Source organism: Rhinoderma darwinii, chromosome 2, assembly GCF_050947455.1.
Source record: "Rhinoderma darwinii isolate aRhiDar2 chromosome 2, aRhiDar2.hap1, whole genome shotgun sequence".
NCBI lineage: Eukaryota > Metazoa > Chordata > Amphibia > Anura > Rhinodermatidae > Rhinoderma > Rhinoderma darwinii.
Window position 1 is genome coordinate 283,151,298 of NC_134688.1, and position 19,781 is coordinate 283,171,078.

General features: G+C 40.1%; 1 protein-coding gene across 7 annotated transcripts in view; it reads right to left on the reverse strand.

Annotated features, from left to right (window-relative positions):
- DLGAP3 (DLG associated protein 3) overlaps window positions 1–19,781 on the reverse strand; it is a 487,940-nt gene that overhangs the window by 185,961 nt on the left and 282,198 nt on the right. For 5 of the 7 annotated variants that reach the window (XM_075853347.1, XM_075853345.1, XM_075853344.1 and 2 more), the window contains exon 4: window positions 184–389. The exons of the other annotated variants lie outside the window; for them this stretch is intronic. In XM_075853347.1, coding sequence (XP_075709462.1) covers window positions 184–389 — 206 coding nt within the window. The remainder of the gene's footprint in view (window positions 1–183; window positions 390–19,781) is intronic. 7 annotated transcript variants of the gene reach the window in all.

Here is a 19,781-nt window from a genome sequence, read left to right on the forward strand (position 1 = left end):
CACCTGTCTGAATGAAGCTTTAATTTAACCCTAAGAGTGACCACATTGTTCTTACAGGTATGTACCAACATCCCACCAGCAGTCAGTACTACCTACACTCAGCAAAACATAAATGCCTCAGATCTCAATCCATTACAATAGTAATAAATATAATGTAAGAAGGGCTTAAAAAAAGTTTCATACTTGTTTCTGGGATGGTCAACACTCGAAGACCTGCGGTATTTCTCCCGTCGGGTGGCGCCTTTAGGTGACATTTTGGTGCTGGTGTCAGAGTCCCCACTGTCATCATCCCCCATGGCTTTGATGTAGCTGCCGCTCCTCATCCTTCGGCATGGTATTTCTCCTTCTTTCCCAGGTGCTGGATATCCCCCCCATTCATCTGATGGCACCTGTAGAAAGATAAACAGTGCACATTTGCACAGCAAGTTGCTGAATACTCTAATTCTATGTACAATTAAATATTAAGACATTTATCGACATTCACTAAGTGATAAAAAATAAGTCAGTGCTTTCCATTGGAATACTGGCCATAGCTCACTATACATATACTTTTATATACAGTGTGTGAATGGATAGATAGATAGATAGATAGATAGATAGATAGATAGATAGATAGATAGATAGATAGATAGATAGATAGATAGATAGATAGATAGATAGATAGATAGATAGTAAAAAGTTTTAGGCAGTTGTGGAAAAATCAGCAAATAAGGATGCTTTCAAAAATATACGTGTTAATGTTTTTTTTATCAATTAATAAAATACAAAGTGAATGAACAGAAGAGAAATCTAAATCAAATCAATATTTGGTGTGACCACACTTTGCATGCAAAACAGCATCAAGTCTTTTAGGTAAACTTGCACAAAGTCATGAATTTTGTAGGATTAGATATGATAAGGATCATCATTTTCATATCTAGGTTGAAACACAGTCATTAACTGTTTCTGAAGAAGCTGTGTAGGAGGCTTAAAACTGGATGAGGAACAGTCAAACTCTGCTTCAAAGGTGAGGTTGTGGAAGACATTTTCATGTCATAGGTCCACCATGGACAGACTGATAACAGCAACAAGACACAAGATAGTTATACTGCATCAGCAAGGTCTCTCCCAGGCAAATATTTCAAAGCAGACTGGAGTATGAAGATGAGCTGTTCAAGGTCTTTCAAAGAAGCACAAAGAAACAGGCAGTGTTGGGGACCGTAAACGCCGTTGTTCGGTAAGGAAACAGTGCAGCAGATCAAAGACACATCATGCTTACTTCCCTTAAAAATCAGAAGATGTCCAGCAGTGCCATCAGTTCAGAACTGGCAGAAACCAATGGGACCCAAGTACACCCATCTATGTTTGGAGAAGTCTGGCCAGAAGTGGTCCTCATGGAAGAAATGCGGCAAAAAGCCATACCGTCTACAGGGAAACAATGCCGAGCGACTCAACTATGCACAAAAACATAGAAACTGGGGTGCAGAAAAATGGCAGCAGGTGCTCTGGACTGATGAGTCAAAATGTGAAATATTTGGCTGAAACCGAAGGCAGTTTGTTCACCGAAGGGCTGGAGAGTGGTACAATAATGAGTGTCTGCAGGCAACAGTCAAGCAGCAAATGGAGTTGGGTATTTAGTCAGGACTAATGGTGTCCTCAATGCTGAGAAATACAGGCAGATACTTATCCATCATGCAATACTATCAGGGAGGTGTCTGCTTGGCTCCAAATTTATTCTGCAGCAGGAAAACGAGCTCGAACATACAGCTAATATCATTAAGAACTATCTTCAGCGTAAAGAAAAACAAGGAGCCCAAGAAGTGATATGTCCCCCACAGAGCCCTGATCTCAACATCATCGAGTTTGTCTGGCATTACATGAAGAGACAGAAGGATTTGAGGAAGCCTACATCCACAGAAGATCTGTGGTTAGTTCTCCAAGATGTTTGGAAACAACCCCTCTGCCGAGTTCCTTCAAAAACTCTGTGCAATTGTACCTAGAAGAATTGATGCTGTATTGAAGGCAAAGGGTTGTCACATCAAATATTGATGTGATTTAGATTTCTCTTCTGTTCATTCACTTTGCATTTTGTTAATTTATTAAAAAAAACAACTAATTAACACTTCTATTTTTGGAAGCATTTTTACTTTGCAGCATTTTCCACCAACTGCCTAAAACTTTTGCACAGTACTGTATACTTTTGTTTTCTTTCTTTTTTTTATTTTTATAGAACATGGTGTCATGAAGTTAATAAGGCCGCTACAAAACCTCAAGTAATTTCATACCCTTATTTTCTGGGCTTTTGGGTACACACAGAGATTCTATATAATTCTGCAAAAAACAAACGCTTGCTATAGTATATAACTAATAATTTATAGTCTAAGATTTCAAAGATTTTGCAATGAAAATGTCAACCTTACTGGCAACACTGAAATCTTTCTGATCATTATGATTACAAATTCCTGACTCTTTGCTGTCTGTTGTTTCACGTCCTCTCACTAGAAGTAAAGTCATCATCTTTCCACCATTTCACTCTGCAAACCTGTCCAAATATACAATAACAGCAAAGAACTCCACACTGTCTCCCAAACTCACTACTTAGGATATGTTCACACGCAGAGTCAAAAACGTCTCAAATTTTCTGAAGTTTTTTGTGCCACTCGCGATTTTCGCTGCGTTTTTCGCTGCGTTTTTTACGGCCGTTTTTGGAGCTTTTTTCAATAGTCTATGGAAAACGGCTCCAAAAACGTTCCAAGAAGTGTCCTGCACTTCTTTTTCGCGGCCGTTTTTTTACGCGAAAAACGCTCCGTCGGAACAGAACGCCGTTTTCCCATTGAAATCAATGGGCAGCTGTTTGGAGCCGTTTTGCTTCTGATTTTTAAGGCTGTTTTTCTGGCGTTTACGGCCCGAAAAACGGCCGAAAATAGGCCGTGTGAAAATACCCTTAGGGGTGATATTTTGATTCTGTACCGAAACCTGAATGAATGAGATAATACAACCTCATGTCTATGTAATAACCAATAACTGTCAACTTAAAAACATTTCTATCTGCTCCTCTTACCCTTAATACAAGCAAACTGCAATTTATATCCCGGATTGACCAATGAAGCCAACCAACAAGCACCTCTCCATTTTATCCTCAACTATTCCAAACTCCTTTACTCCAATGTCTTTTTGCTCTATTCACACGACATGGTCCGGGTGTCGGCCGATAAAAACAACCATTTTGGTCCGTTTTTCTCTGCCATTTTGCATCCGTTACGGGCAGTGTTTCCGTTTTTAACAGCAGATTGTGACCTGTTTTGCATCTGTTTTTCACTGTCCACCCTTGTAGGTAGTGCTACACAGCAACCCTTGTAGGTAATGCTAAACCCCCTTCCCTGTACATAGCGCTACACCCCCCTCCCTGTAGATAGCACCATTGGGGCTCCCTCTAGGTGTGGATAGTGATGCCAGTGGCTCATCCTGGAGCGGAATCCAAGGCCAGAGTATTGGCAACGCTCTGGCTGGAGGTTCCACTTCAGGAGGAGCCCCTGATGTCACTGTTCATATATCAATAGTGACATCAGGGGCTCCTCGTGAAGCGGTACCCCCAGCTCCAGGAGAAGCTATGTCTGACGCTACGGGCAAATAATCTCCTCCTCCTCCCATGCACTTCACTCTGTGAGGAGGAGAAAGCGAGCGACAGAAAACACGGCCGTCACTCGGATCACATCCAAGTGACGGCTGTTTTACACGGCCCTATAGGGTTCTATGGGAGCCATGTGGCCGTGAGGACGGCCCAAAATAGAGCATGTTCCATTTTTTGACAGCCCGGTAAAACGGGCTGTCAAAAAATCGGCCATGTGAATGGCCCCATTGGGGTGAACAGTCACACGGTCGAGTTTCCCCGTTGTGTGAATAGGGCCTTAGTCCTACCATTTGCTATGAATTGGCTGGCCAAGAAACACTATTCAAAATCCTCAGGGTATGTTCACAGAATGAGGATTTTCTATCAGAATATTCGCACAGAATATCAAAGGAATCTGTGTCAGAAATCCGCTTGATTTCCTCCTGATATCTGACGCGGATTTGCTACTGTGCAAGCAGACTGCACGCGGATTGGAATGTGGCTTTATCCACTGATTTAGATGCAATTTTTTAGTATACACGCCAGAACAGTGTAGTATTGATGTACAAATAAAAATAAGAGATCCAGGCAGTACATCTGACGGAACAAAAATGTATTCACCCGTGCGATGTTTCAGCTACACAGAGACTTTCTCAAGCATGAAAAAGGCTCTGTGTAGCTGAAACGTTGCACGGGTGAATACATGTTTGTTCCTTCGGATGTAGTGTCTGGATCTCTTATTTTTACATTGGTGACTAGGATCCAGCCCTGTTGGGCTTTGCACTCCACATCTCCATATTATTTTGGTGATGTTATTTCCTCCTTGATTTTGACAGTGTAGTATCGACATCAATACAAAACTCCTTCGATATTCCTCCAGGTGCCAGTTTGATAGTGGTGGTTGCTGAGGAAATCCGATCTCTGAGGTAGAGAATGTTTAAACCACCAATAAACTAAAATAATTAGTGACCAGAGCCCGCAAGGAACCTCAGGTGAGAATCCTAAATGTAGAATTAAGATCCAAAAACCCTATATGTGCCTACTGATGAGGGTACTAGTGAGTAGAAGGCAGCAGGTAATGTACAAGAACATAATGGAATCTGTCATTGTCTTTTATCTCTATTATTGTAATGTTAAACGAAAGAAGTTTTAATTTATGTTAAATACTAATGTCTTCAAAGTTGCAAGCTAGAAGGCAATGGCTATACTGGGTCCACCTTATAGTGGCAGTCAGTACAACCTATGGCAGTACTGTAGACTCCCAGGTTTTACTAACCAATAAATTTGGACAGCAATAGTGCAAGTCCAGGCGACTCTTCCTGTTCCATGTACCATACATCCAGTCCCTTTTTTCAAGGTATTGGATGAAGCTTTCCCTTTGATATGTAACCTGCTAAACTCATAGCCAAGGCAAAGGAGACTGGATTGCCATAGGAGAGTCTTCAACCACAGGCTGAACTGGGCATGACGCTTCATGGAGAACACCTTTAAGATCATGGTTAATAAGTGGAGAGTTTCTTCTGTCATCAAAGTAGCCTGTGTTCTCCAAAATTATGTCCAGGTCTATAACAGTCCTTACATGGAAAGGGAAGCACAGCTAGCTGTCAGTGCATCCGACATCAACTGGGGCCCTAGCTTACAGGTAAAAGAAACCTTCACAAACTAGTTCATGAGTCCTAGAAGGTTCCATGCAATATGCCTGTCTGGATAATGACCAGCCTGCCCAGCACAGATTGATCTCCTAGCAACACTATGAAGAACATCGTCAAGAAGATGGAGAAGAATTTGTCTTCAAGATTGTTCTTAAAGTGTTTTGCATATAAGTTTATTTCTAATTAAAAAATAAATTATTTACAGACATTTTTTTCACAGCATTATGTGACTGCCTTCATTTCATAGTGTAACATAAATAAAGTTTAGTTATCAGATCAAGATAGACATTTGAAGCAGGAAAAGAGCATGTACTAAATAGGCAAACTACTGCAAGTGCCATCCTTTAACCCCTTCTCGCATTGTCACGTACATGTACGTCAGGGAAAGGGTCTCTTCCCCCATCACAATGAACATGTACGTGATGGTGATCATGCGGGCACTGGTACTGTTTCCGGCAGTTTCACGGCGGTTGCCTGACTGTGATTAACGTCCGGGATAGGAGAGACTAACTCCTATCCTGGCCATTTAACCCCTTAAATGCCATGGTCAATAGTGCCATGGCTGCATGCCTATTTGGCCGTTCCAAAGGCGTGGCCTAATAGATTTCCTGTCAGTTTTACACCTACACTGAAATATACCAAAACATTATATCAGCGATGTCGAAGATCGTTTTGAAAAGTCCCCTAGTGGGACCAAACAAATGATTAAATACAGTTGAATTTAATCATTTGTAAAAAATAAAATATAAATATATGGAATCGCCACGATTGTAACGACCCGAACAATAAATGTTTTTTAAACCGAATGTAAATACTGTACAAAAACGCAAAAAAACATTAGAGGAATTGCTTTTTTCCATCCCCAACGCAAACCCAACGCAAAAATAAAATTAATCAACAAGTCCCATGTATCCCAACATATTTTCGTCCAGCAAAAAAAAATGCCCCATAAGCCTACATCGACAAAAGTTATGGCTCTTGGAATGCAGCGACACAAAAATAAATAATTTTTCTCTATAAGTGTTTTTATTGTGCAAAAGTAGTAAAACATTCAATAAAACCTATACATATTTGGTATCGATGTAATTGTACCGACTCATAGAAGAATGTAACACATTTTTTACGTGACACGGGGAATAACTTGAATTTAAAAAGCAAAGAATAATGACATTATTTTTAAATTCCCCCTAATAAAAGTTAACTAATATATTATATGTACCCAAAAATTGTGCCATTAAAAAAGAAACTCATCACACAAAAAAAAAAAGCCCTCAAACAGCTATGTCAACAAAAAAAATAAAAAAAAGTTATGGCTCTTGGAATGTGACAATGACACAACTAAAAAGAATGCTTGGTCCTTAATGCTAACATAGGCCTTGTCGTTAAGGGGTTAAGATATATTCACAGGTGTAATTTAAATAAAGAATGTCGTGAGTAGTGTCTATTTAAGCTTAAAGATGTGTGCTAGAGGATTTGTGTACCCTTACCGTGTTATATATGGTAGTGCCATAGGACGCAGATATAGTTGAAACCAATGCTGAAGTAAGGAACTGTCAGCTCCCCGCTTCAGTATTCACTGTGTCATCACGCCTGTCTGCGCCAAGCCACTCATAGTACAGAGCGGAGGAGCAGAGGGCTCTCCTCCACTCGTCGAGGACTCCCCAGGCAAGGGGCTACTTTAAAGATATATGGACAGTAATGTCGGGTTTGAAACTATAGAGTCCCCGGCCAGAGGAACGCAAGCTCTCTGGCCGGGGACGCCTGACTTGGGAAAGCCCTTGATATATGGACAGTGACGTCAGGAGCTTCTTCAGGAGCGGAATCCCTGGCCAGAGCGTTGCCGATGCTCAGGTTGAGGATTTCGCTCCTAGGGGGAGCCCCTGAAATCACTATCCATATATGGACAGAGACGTCAGGGGCTCCTCCTAGAGCAGGATCCCTGGCCACAGCGTGGCCGATGCTCTGCTGTGGTTTCCACTCCTAGAGGGAGCCCTAATGGCGCTATCTACAGGGGGGAGTGGCGCTATCTTAAAGGAGGGTGTGGCACTTTCTACATGGGTACTTTGGCACTATAGGTGCACTATTTACAGGGGACACTGGCGCACTATCTACATGGGCACTGTGTGTGGCACTATCTATATGGGTACTGTGGCACTATGTGAGCACTGGCACTTTATATGTGGGCACTATGGCCTTTTTTATGTGGGCACTGTGGCACTATGCGGGCATTATACTGTATGGTAGCAGGTAAGGGGGAATTATACTGTATGGGGCAGCTATAGGAACGTTATACTGTATGCGGCAGATGTGGGGGCATTATACTGTATGTGGGTAGCTATGGGGCATTATACTGCATGTGGGCAGCTATGGGGGCATTATACTATTTGGGGGCATATATGAGGGCATTATACTGTGTGGGAGGGACTATGTGGTTTTATACTGTGTGGGGCAGCTATAGGGGCATTATACTGTGTGGTGGGTTCTAAGGGGGCATTATACTGTGGGGAGGCACTATGGGAGCATGATACTGTGTGGGCTGAACTGGGTTTGTATGGGTGGGGTTAGAGGTGTGGCTTAAAAGGAAAAAATTGTGTCCCTCTTTGCGATACTTTAAAGTTGGGATGTATGGCACTTCAGAGCTGACCCAATGACATCAATGACTACTGACGCTTACAATGTTTACATTCTACACTGCTGATTACTGTAGGAAATAAAAGTATATTATCTCATGAGCGACCAGGCCTATTTTGGGCTCAATGACCAAGCATTATTTTTCTTTTTTTTACCATCCCAGCCATACCTTTTTTTATTTTTCTGTCGACATAGCAGTATGAGGGGTTGTTTTTGCGGGATGAGTTGTATTTTTCAATTGCACAATTTTTGGGTGCATATTATATATTGATTAACTTTTATTAACTTTTTTGGGGAAGGAAATTGCGAAAAAACAGTAATTTCAGCATTGTTCTCTGCATTTTAAATTTATGCTGTTCACTATGCAAATATGTCTACGTTTTTTATTATTATTTATTGTATTATACGTGTTTTACTACTTTTGCACAATAAAAACCCGTTTAAACAAAAATTATGTTTTTGCATCGTGGCATTCCATGAGTCGTAACTTTTGTATTTTTCTGCCGATGTTGCAATTTGTGGGCTTGTGTTTAACGGGACAAGGTGTAGTTTTCATTATTACTATTTTGGAGTACATGGGAGTTATTGATTAACTTTTATTTTATTTTTTGGGGTGGGGAATGGAAAAAAAGGAATTTTGTTGTTTTTTGCATTTTCTTCTACGCCGTTCACCCAGCGGTTTAATTAATGTGGTAACTTTATTGTTCGAGTCATTACAATTGCACCAATACCATACATGTGTATTTAAAATTTTTTTTACCCTTTAACTAAATATAAATATATGGTTTTTATTTTACTGTAATCTTTGTTGCCTTTTTTAATAAACTTTATTTAACTGCTTTAAAAAAATTTTTAGTACCACTAGGGAACTTCACAATGCAATCTTCTGGTCGCAGATATAATGTTTTGGTATACTTAGTATACCAAAGCATTATTGGCTTTCAGTGTGAAGGTGATAGGCAATCTATTAGGTCTGGCAGTTACCAATGGCAGACCTGGTTGCCTTTGCATTGCAGGTGTGCCGATGGGAGCTCCCTCCCTATATCAAACACCTTAGATGCTGCGGTTGCTATTGGCTGTTCCATCTAAGGGGTTAAACTTCCGGAATTGGAGTTCTCTCCAATTCCGGCAGTTGCGGCAGGAGCCTGGCAGTGTATAACAGCCAAGCTCCTGCCACTGATCTCGTGGGTACAGTGGCAGTACCTATAAGATCCAAGTGATAGATTTATCCTTCACGATGTGGAAACTAGCACCCGTTTGTGACGGATATATCTGTCACTCATCCAGAAGGGTTAATCACTTAAGGACCAAGCCAATTTTGGTGATATGCCATATGCCATAATTGTGTGATAGGATATGTCATAATTGTCTTGGGGCTGACGAGCAAGTGACAAAGGGAACCACCTCCATTTGTCAACACCGTGATCAGCATTGAAGTGGTTAAAGAGGACCAGTCATTTTTCTAAAAAACTGCAGCGGACATCTCAATCGGATTGCCGTCACCTCACAGATTCTGGCGCCTTTTTTTTTCTTTAGCTCCCACCATTCTTGAGATATTAGTGACGTTAGTTTTTGCACCCAATATACAAATGAGGTTGCTGACTGTCAAGTGGGCGGTTAACACTGCTCACTTGGCAAGGGGGAGTGAACATTGAGATATCAGCTGCAGCTTTTTTTGGGCAGGTGACCGGCGACCAAATGCCAGTTAGCAGACTCAGTTATTACTAAACAAGCACCAAGTCTAATGTCGAGCTACAATAAGACAAGGAGAGGAGGGAGCACTGGAACGCGGTGAGAGAAGGAACAGAGTGAAGTTTTTTTATGTCCTTGTGGAAAGTGACACGTCTATTAGAACTTAATAGTCAGTGCTTTGACGAGAAGCGGCTAAAAACAAATATTTTCTTCTGAAGAATACCAATAGCCCCCTGCTTAGACTGTGACAGCTCGCCTCATTCCGAGTACAGTGCCTTGGAGACCTTGGTCTATGCGTTATTCCTGCCATTGAAGTCACTGTCCCTGGAGCAGCTTTCATCAAAGCAGGACAAGCCTCCACCTGAGTTTAAAAAATAAATAAATAACTTTATATTTTTGTGATATTTTTTAATTAAATATTTATTTGATAAATATATTTATATATTTATATAGATTTGTGCATGTGCATTTATATAACATACCTTGAACATACTAAAATCATCTACATTCATCGAAAATTACACTCTATCAATCACTTATACAGTGAAAAAATATTGCTGATTATTTTTTTAAATTTACCTTTATCCCTATATTCAAATCCATCCTCTTGTAGGCCATGGTTCCTGGGGATGCTTCCTCCTGCAGTGCAAGTCAGAAAATGTCTGTTCTTTCTTTTTCTCGCTTCATGGTGCCATTTCCAGTTCCTGTCTGAAAATACACGCGCGGACATCCGCTGTGGATCCTGAAGTAAATATTCATCTCTTTGCACCAATGTGGATCAGCATCAGATTTTGGAAGCGTTATTGAAGTCAACAGACCAAATCCTCAACCCACCCTCACGGAATCCTTTCTCGCTAAGAATGAGTATGCTGTTCTATTTGAAATCCACAGCGTGGACAAAAATTTAGAAATAATTTTTTTTCATGCATATAAGTGGGGCTTTAAAAGCTACATTCCCTTTGCATTAGTGGTGTATTATTAGCGGATTTCATGCGGACATAGGTATTTAACCTGCACCTAAATATACATGAAATCCCTAATCTGTGAACATGGCCTTGCACATATAGACAAAGCTGTGTTCATACTGGAACCTGCATAAATCTTATTACTAATCTCAGATTCCAGACAGGATCCAAACTTCATTATGCACACAATCTCCCGTCTACTCTTATAACCTCTTTGCATACTCACCTACAGGACTTTACCAGTATCTCTTCTTGAATTCACTACCAGTCTTCCATCTGCCATTTAATACTTTCTTGAAACGCAACCTATAACCTATACCTATCAGTTGTAAAAGCCTTCACTTTAATCGCTATCCTAACATTACCACCTCCACTGTATTATTAAGTGTAAATTTCCACCAATGTTGAATGGAATTTGAACAATTTCCATGCGTGTCTGGGAGGTTATGTTTCTTACTATTTTGCTTTGATATTTTTATGCTTTCGCCTCCTCACCCTTGTGCAATGCCGGAGAAGGTTATGGCACCATATAAAAAATAAATCACATTTTCTATGCTCCTTGTAATTTAATTAGTGATAAAACTTGCATAAATAATCGTTTACCATCCATTTTTTTGTCATTTTTAAGTGTGCAGTCAAGATATAATAAGCTTACTGTTTTTTTAATTTAGCTGCCAAAATAATATGGGAAACCAATACCATCCAGATATAAATTAGCAAAATAATACTATATAATTCACATCAAAGTAATTGTTCCAGTGACAATAAGAACATAATGAAAGTACAGAGTTGAGCGGTGCTACAGGAAGTGGAAGATAAATGTGAGTGGCCATGGATTGCCTCTTCCCATGTAGCTTCTAAAGGAGGATACCACAACAATTTATGCATGAGAAAGTATGAGAGTTCAGTTTTAATGTGGACGGCACAGATGGTTTTGGGGTTGGCACTGGGGAAGTGGGCAGGCTTTTGAGGCACATTGTGTCTTTCACTGTATGGGAGCATGTTGCGACTGGCATTACACAGGGGCATACTTTTGCTGGCTCTGTACTTTGACAAATTGTTTCTGAAACTGTATATGGACAAACTATGACTGGCCCTTTTGCATTTGATGAAAATGCTCTGCCTCGGGACCCATGAATTGTTCTACCGAAGATCCAGTCCTGCATCAGTAGCTCATCTAAGCCACTGATGTTCAAGAGGTGGTTTGGCAAAATTACAGCAGCTCTATAGAGCTTATTTATGAATTCGAAAGGTGTCATTTTATTTCCTTGAAGGCTTCTTTCTTCAGAAAACCTGTTATTACTATGGCAAAAGACATAAGATATTAGGCCACTTTTATATACTGTTTTTATATTTTTTAACTAATAAGTTAGTTCATCATTTCTAAAACATAGCATTTCAAATATTCTTGTGTCTAACCAAATAAACGAGAGTAGTTGTTTGGTTGACTTATTCAATCCAGCAATACAGTCTTCAAATCTTTCTCTCAATTCCCTTTATTTTACTTCTAAAAAGGTCATAGTGATTAGATCTGTCTTCAACAGGCAGATAGGGTCAGGTACGCAGGGAGGCATTGTAATTCACAAAATAAATTTAGAGTGCAGAAACTAGTCATTGGAGGAGATACATACAGGTCCTTCTCAATGAATAAGAATATCATCAAAAAGATCATTTAAATCAGTAATTCAATTCAAAAAGTGAAACTTATATATTATATAAATTAATTACACACATACATTTTTTTCTTTTAATGTTGAAGATTATGGCTAACAGTTAATGAAACCCCAAAATTGAGTCTCTCCGAAAATTTGACTATTGGGTAAAAGTTCAAGATTGTAGACTCATGGTGTCACACTATAATCAGCTAATCAACACAAAATATCTGCAAAGGTTTCCTAAGCCTTTAAATGCTCCAACAGTCTGGTTCAGTAGGCTACTGTCACGTTGGGTTTGTGGACCTACTGGCCAACAGGACACAGGTCACAGTCTATAGTTCGTATAGTGTACCTGTGCCAGCTCGGACAGTAGCAAGGCAGGCTCGACTCGGACAAGGCAGCAGGTCTGGCGTGGAGTAGCAGGACAGCTCGACTACAGCTCAGCACGGCACTTGACCAGGATAGCATGGGATACAGGTTACAAGATATAGGTACAGGAACGGGGAATACTTGGAACTGAAAAACACTAGGAGATCATTTGCATAGACAAACTTTGGGTACGACAACAACGCTCCGGCATGGGAGGAAGGAGCACAGCCCTTCTTATAGCCCAAGGTGCTCTGAGAGCAATCAGCTGAATCTCCCACCTGCGTGCGCTATGGCTCCTTGAGTCTGGACTGAGCTCGGGAGCGCACCCTGGTGGTCACTGTGGAACAAGACGGCCATATGTGCATATATGTCTGGAGAGTAGGGCGTCGACTGGATGGAAGAAGTTCGTGGTCAGCGACCACGGACGTTACAGCTACACAATCATGGGGAAGATTGCTGACTTGACAGTTGTCCAGAAGACAGTCATTGACACTCTCCACAAGGAGGGTAAGTCACAAAAGGACATTGCTAAAGAAGCTGGCTGTTCACAGAGTGCTGTATCCCAGAATATTAATGGGAAGTTGAGAGGAAGGAAAAAGTGTGGTAGAAAAAGGTGCACAAGCAACAGGGATAACCGCAGCCTTGAAAGGATTGTCAAGAAAAGGCCATTCAAGAATCTGGGTGAAACTCACAAGGAGTGTGGCTGGAGTTAGTGCTTCAAGAGCCACCACAAACAGACATATCCAGGACATGGGCTACAACTGTCGCATTCCTTGTGTCAAGCCACTCATGACCCAGAGACAACGTCAGAAGCATCTTACCTTGGCAAAGGAGAAAAAGGACTGGTCTGTTGCTCAGTGGTCCAAAGTCCTGTTTTCAGATGAAAGAAAATTTTGCATTTCATTTTAAATTTAAGGTCCCAGAGTCTGGTGGAAGAGTGGAGAGGCGCTCAATCCAAGTTGCTTGCGGTCCAGTGTGAAGTTTTCATGGTCAGTGATGGTTTGGGGAGCCATGTCATCTGATGGTGTTGGTCCACTGTGTTATATCAAGTCCAGAGTCAACGCAGCCGTCTACCAGGAAATTTTAGAGCACTTCATACTTCCCTCTGCTGACAAGCTTTATGGAGGAGCTGATTTCATTTTCCAGCAGGACTTGGCACCTGCCCACACTGCCAAGAGTACCAATACCTGGTTTAATAACCATAGTATCACTGTGCTTGATTGGCCAGCAAACTCGCCTGACCTAAACCCCATAGAGAATCTATGGGGTTTAGTAAAGAGAAAGATGAGAGACACCAGACCCAACAATGCAGACAAGCTGAAGGCCACTATCAAAGCAACCTGGGCTTCCATAACACCACAGCAGTGCCACAGGCTGATCGCCTCCATGCCGCGCTGCATTGATGCAATAATTCACGCAAAAAGAGCCCCGACCAAGTATTGAGTGCATATACTGTACATACTTTTCAGTAGGCCTACATTTCGGTTTTAAAAATAATTTTTGAAATTGGGCTTATATAATATTCAAATTTTCTGAAAGACTAAATTTTGGTTTTCATTAACTGTTAGCCATAATCATCAACATTAAAAGAAAAAAAAAAATGCTGGAAATAGATCACTCTGTGTGTAATGAATCTATATAATATATCAGTTTCACTTTTGAATTGAATTACTGAACTAAATTAACTTTTTGATGATATTCTAATTCATTGAGAAGGACCTGTATATCAAAACTGATGCTAAGCAAAAATTGAGTAATTGCCCATGACAACCAATCAGATTCCACATCTCACTTTTTCAGAGGTCCTTTGGAAAATTAAACAGCAACCTGATTGGTTGCCATGGCTGGACATTCAGAGATCTCTTCGTATTACCAGAATTATGTGCAGACTGCATGTATGGGGCAGGAAGAGCAGAAAGCCTGTGAGGTGTAGCTTCAAGTGGATCTGTCATATATTCACGCTCTGTAGAAGAAACATGAATTTTGACCCATGAAAATAGAAGTAACACAAGGGAAAAAGACGTGCTAGATGAGACGCTTCCTATGTCTCAAAATAACAATGTAACTTTTGCTAAGCACATAACAATCGTGTTTCTTTCTCTTTGCAATATATATTTCTTTTTATCAAAAATTCAGAGTCAAAATGATCACATATAGACAATAAATATAAATATCTCCCAGTGTGTTACAGTCCATAATATATCTGGATGAATTCTTCCAGGTGATTTTATGGTTAGTTTGCAGAGACTTCCCGCAGAGAAAAGATTAGTGTCTTAATACGCCCGGTGTGCCGTTTTGGGGTCCACCCCCTTTCTCAAGCAGGCTCGAGATAGGGGACGGACCTCCGAAATGTTGCACCAGGAGTAGTAAGACGCCCATCTTTCCTCCACATAAAAGTCTCTGGAAACAAACCATAAAATCACCGGGAAGTATCCTCTCTGCATGTGATGATTTTGGCACTGAATTTTTGATAAAAGGAAATATATTTTGCAAAGAGAAAGAAACCAGATCGTTGTCTGCTTATTTCTATATAAAGTTGAATATTCACGCTCTGCCTACCTCCCCCCCCCCCCTCCAGCTGTTGATTCTCACTTTTCTCTCTATGCGCAGCAATAGGGAGAAAAGTGTAAATTAGCGGCTGAAGGCGGGAGAATAAATATAAGAATCCATTGGACTCATGTCGTGCATCGCATCCGGCGCGATGCAAGTCTAGCATCTTAATTCTCCGAAAACTACGGCGATTTACTCACTAAGTGACAGATCACTAAAATCAGAGTGTCTGTCACTTCCCTATGCTGTCCTCAGACAAGGCAGCATAAATATATGACAGTTCCTCTTTCAGCCAATAGCTGTAGACTAGGAAGTGATGTCATGAGTAGGGGGTGTCACTATTGTAACGTCTGCTGTACAGCCCAATAACATGCAGCCATTAAGTTATGGACCTCTAGTGTACGGTGGACCTTGAAAATTTTAGTTTAGGGGAGCAGATTGAAAGAATTACCAAACCTTGTATATTACATGAGCCTAGTAGGTGTATTTTACGAACTAAGAAAATTTGGCCGGAGTTTAACTTGAAATGTGTTTTCTCGTGACGAAAATCTTGTCTAAATTGGCCATATTCTCACCGTGGGAAGTTGTGGTTAGACACACATTTACCCTGCAGTGGCTGAGCTAGACACTCACCTCTATGCATCTATATGACTTGAAAGGGCATTTGGAAAGGGGTTGTTATGACAAGACAACCCCTTTAAAGGCTGAAGGAAACATGGCTGGTAGATTTATTGGTTCATGTGGCAGTTTCGTCATGCCACACAGGCATGATGAGGGCAGTCCTCTGTTTATGGTTGTATCTTACAAAAAAATCTTTATCTCAATGAGCAGCTTTAGCAACAAAGTCATCCACATAGCCTTAATCTTGGTGAAAACCTATTAGTATTTTTATTTAGATTTCTGCGTTGTATCTGTGTATAGCGTTTTCTATTCTTCTACTGCCAGGGGGAGTAAAAAGTGCTCTAAATTGAAATGAGAGTAAGCTGATATTTATTTGCTGCAAGCTCACATCAGGAGCCACCTTTATTGTTTAAAAAAGATATCCCTAAAACATACCAAAAATTCAGCTTACTGTTATGTACATTAAGTACAGTATTATTCAGTATTCTCTGCAAGGTAGAAGGCGGATACACAGACACTATGTATAATGGAAATATTTAAAAAAAAAACAATATCCTCTTGAAGATGAAAAACATTGTTCAGGATAAGAGACAAAACATGTCAAGCACTGTACACCTGTCATATATACTATCTGCATAAAAAGTAGATTCTCTTTGTAAATACATTGAATTAGCTTTTTTTGCAACCAGTATTACAGTCCAGCATTATAAGCCAAATTGGAATTTACAGTTTTGGTTACTACTGGAAACAGTCAACAAGCTTGTCGACCTAAACACCTATAACAGGGCAGTTAAACTGTCCATAGACAACGGAATTCTTGTAAACTAATCCAACTAATTTCACCAGGACAAAATCATGCTGCTAGGAAACTTTTGGTTATGCAAACAGCCAGAATGTCAACCAATGGCTTCCCTTCTCCAATTCTTTATTCCCCCCAGGATATGGGGTATAATGGACATCTATCAGCCACTTATCTCATTACCGCCATATAAATGGCATGTTAATGAGGAGTCATGTAAGACAGGGGTTAGCCAAAGATTTGTTCGAAAACAGTGGCAGCAACGAATGCAGTAAGATTTCTGCTCTGAAGCCAAGTAAATTGAAAATGCAACCCTGGACTATAACACTTGCTATAACTAAGTATGAGTATAATAGATTAGTTACTAAACTTTTTATCTAGATTATATTATGCTATAGACGGAAAGGTCAGATTTAGCCTATGAGTAAGGACCGTAATGTTACACAGATCTGAAACACGTAAGCCATTTTGACCATTGCTTCCTCCTTATTGGACATGCATTTTTTAAGTATAAATAAATTTCAAGTTTTAACTGATACCTCTGGCGTGCTGGATTACTACCATTTTTCTTTTGGATTGTCCTGCTGTTGCTGATGCGACCCATTTTCTGTCTATTGCACCCGGGGAAATGGCACATCTGAAGCCAGCATTTATACACAGTGAGCTTACATCTAAACTTTCTCAATTTTAAATTTTTTATATATTATGCTATAGACGAGTATCTCAGATTTAGAAACATCTGTGGAAATCTGATTAGCCGCAATCTGACTCAGGAGTTACTGTTAAACTCATTGTCAATTTATTAAAGGCCTTTCAGCCCTTGAAACAGTGCCAGAGGACGCAAAACAGCCATAGTCCAGATAATATGAGTCTGTCTCATGCGTAATACCTGTAAAGAAGCGCTACAATAAAGGATTTCTGCCCATATTAGTAGTAAGTGCCGTGGAATTACTTTTTCTTGTATTGTATTACGTGTTGTGAAAATCACTTTTCACTGAGCACCACCGGCCAAAAGCAGCATAGTACAACCATTGATCCCAGCGGTGTCATTGTCCCGTTGAACGAATAGGTTGCTGGTGTAATGCCAACAGTTGTTCTTTTGCATAGGAAGCTTATTAAAGTGCTTTTTCAAAAGTCCGACGACAATCAATTGCTGCAACATGTGGTGACGTTATGTTGAAAAAAAAAATCTTTTTAGATTGCTGCTAGCATTACGGGATTTCAAAAAAAAAATGTAACAAATATCTTAATGTGTTAGGTCGTCAGCATTTTTTGTATATGCTGGAAAGGGCAGGGGGTGCAACAGGAAGTATTCAAGATGTCTATGTGAAGCTGGAAAGGTGTGCCTTATCTGTGAGAAGCTTCCACAAAGGTCTGGGTCACAAGGAGATAGAATAGAGGAAGAACTTAAATCAATGAATGTCACCGAATTGAATTGTCATTTAGACACTGGGTGGTATGTGGACATTGTATGGCAGGTTTACATGAGGAAAATATTAATTGGGTACTGTATGGTTAAATTATCCATGTAGTGTATGGCCACGTCAGTTTTGTGCTGTATGACACTATAATTTGGGCTCTGCATGGCTGTATTTCGGTGCTATGCACTGCATGGAAGTAAAGTTCCACACTGTATTGCTTCCTACTAAGAAATACTGGCCTTTGCCTCATCCTCATTACCCAAAATTATATCGACTAATATAAAGGGACAAAAGACATCTGAAACATTATATATTTAGTGTTTTTGTAAGGTTACTAAATTACCGTGTTGAAGAGGCACCCGAAACAAAGTAGTAATGTACCTTTTGCCAAAAGTCTGAGCCATAACGAATACCAAAAAATGCAAATTAATATTAAATCACCCCCAAAACATACTGGTGTCTAAGCACACCTCTAAGGCTTCGTTCACATCTGCGTTGAGCTTTCATTCATGGGTTCTGTCAGACCTTTCCGTCAGGGGAACCCATGAACGAAAACCAAACGGAAACCATAGCTTTCCGTTTGTATTACCATTGATTTAAATGGTAATGCTTCCGTTGCAAATAGTTTCTGTTTGTCTCCGCTCCGTAAGGTTTCCGTTTTTTGTTTTTTTTCAGAATCAACAGCGTAGTGGACTGCACTATTGATTCCGCCAAAAAAAGGAAACCTTACGGAACGGAGACAAAAGGAAACCATTTGCAACGGAAGCATTACTATTGTAATCAATGGTAATGCAAACGGAAAACTTGCCATTTGTTTTCCGTTCACGGGTTCCCCTAACGCTAAGGTCTGACTGAACTCATGAACGGAAGCCCGACGCAGATGTGAACAAAGCCTAATAAGTGGCTTAATAAAAGGGCTAAAATATTTTCACCAGTTTGCTGACTAAATAGATCCAGGTCACCTGCGATAATATTGGCAACAATACTCTCCAAGCTCTTTTGAATCTAAATGACTGGAGTGAACCTCTGGACATTGCTAACCTACATTTGTCAGACCTGTTGGGGCAAATAAGTATTTGGCTCTGATTTTACCTGGCTGCATCTAGCCATAAGCTGGTACCAATACCATATGCCACCTAGGGCTGGTGTAGTACCTAATGTAAAGGGAAAGCCAGCTACAGTATTATCTGACCACCATACCGCTGTGCATCTGTATTCTGTTGTTATTATTAGGAGGCCTGTTATAAGACTATGCACTTCAGGTGCATATATTTTTATATTGGTATCACATAGAGAATATTTCTTAAGCAAAGCATTTTCAATTGAATTTATTACTTGCAGCAGTTGATAAGTGGACCCCACTTGGGTTATAGCCATTGATGTACTATATTATAAATAAGTCTTATTTTGTTCTATTTATATAGTTTGTTATTTATGAATTACTGTCGATATGGCCATATCACATTGATTTATATTGGCTTTTTGATGTAATTGACTATTTATTCACGTGCAGAATCACCAAACGGTATTGTTCCCTTTTTAATTAATTTGGATGAAATAAACATAAATGTATATTTTTATACTCTCTGACCAAGTGCCGTAGCTTTGTTTTCCCCTGCTCTTTCCCTTTGCTTCCCCTTTTGTTCCCTTTTCTTCAATGCCAATATCTTTAAACATTCAAAATTTACTGTGAACAAGTCAATTAAGAAGTGCATAGCAGTGTTTGGGCGTTGCTAGGCAATGCCTTTGGTCTGAGTCTGGATTTGGTCATCATTTAGCTTTGCCTGGTTAATTAGTGCTTTTCTTGGATTATATATACTTCAGGCCTGGATTACTC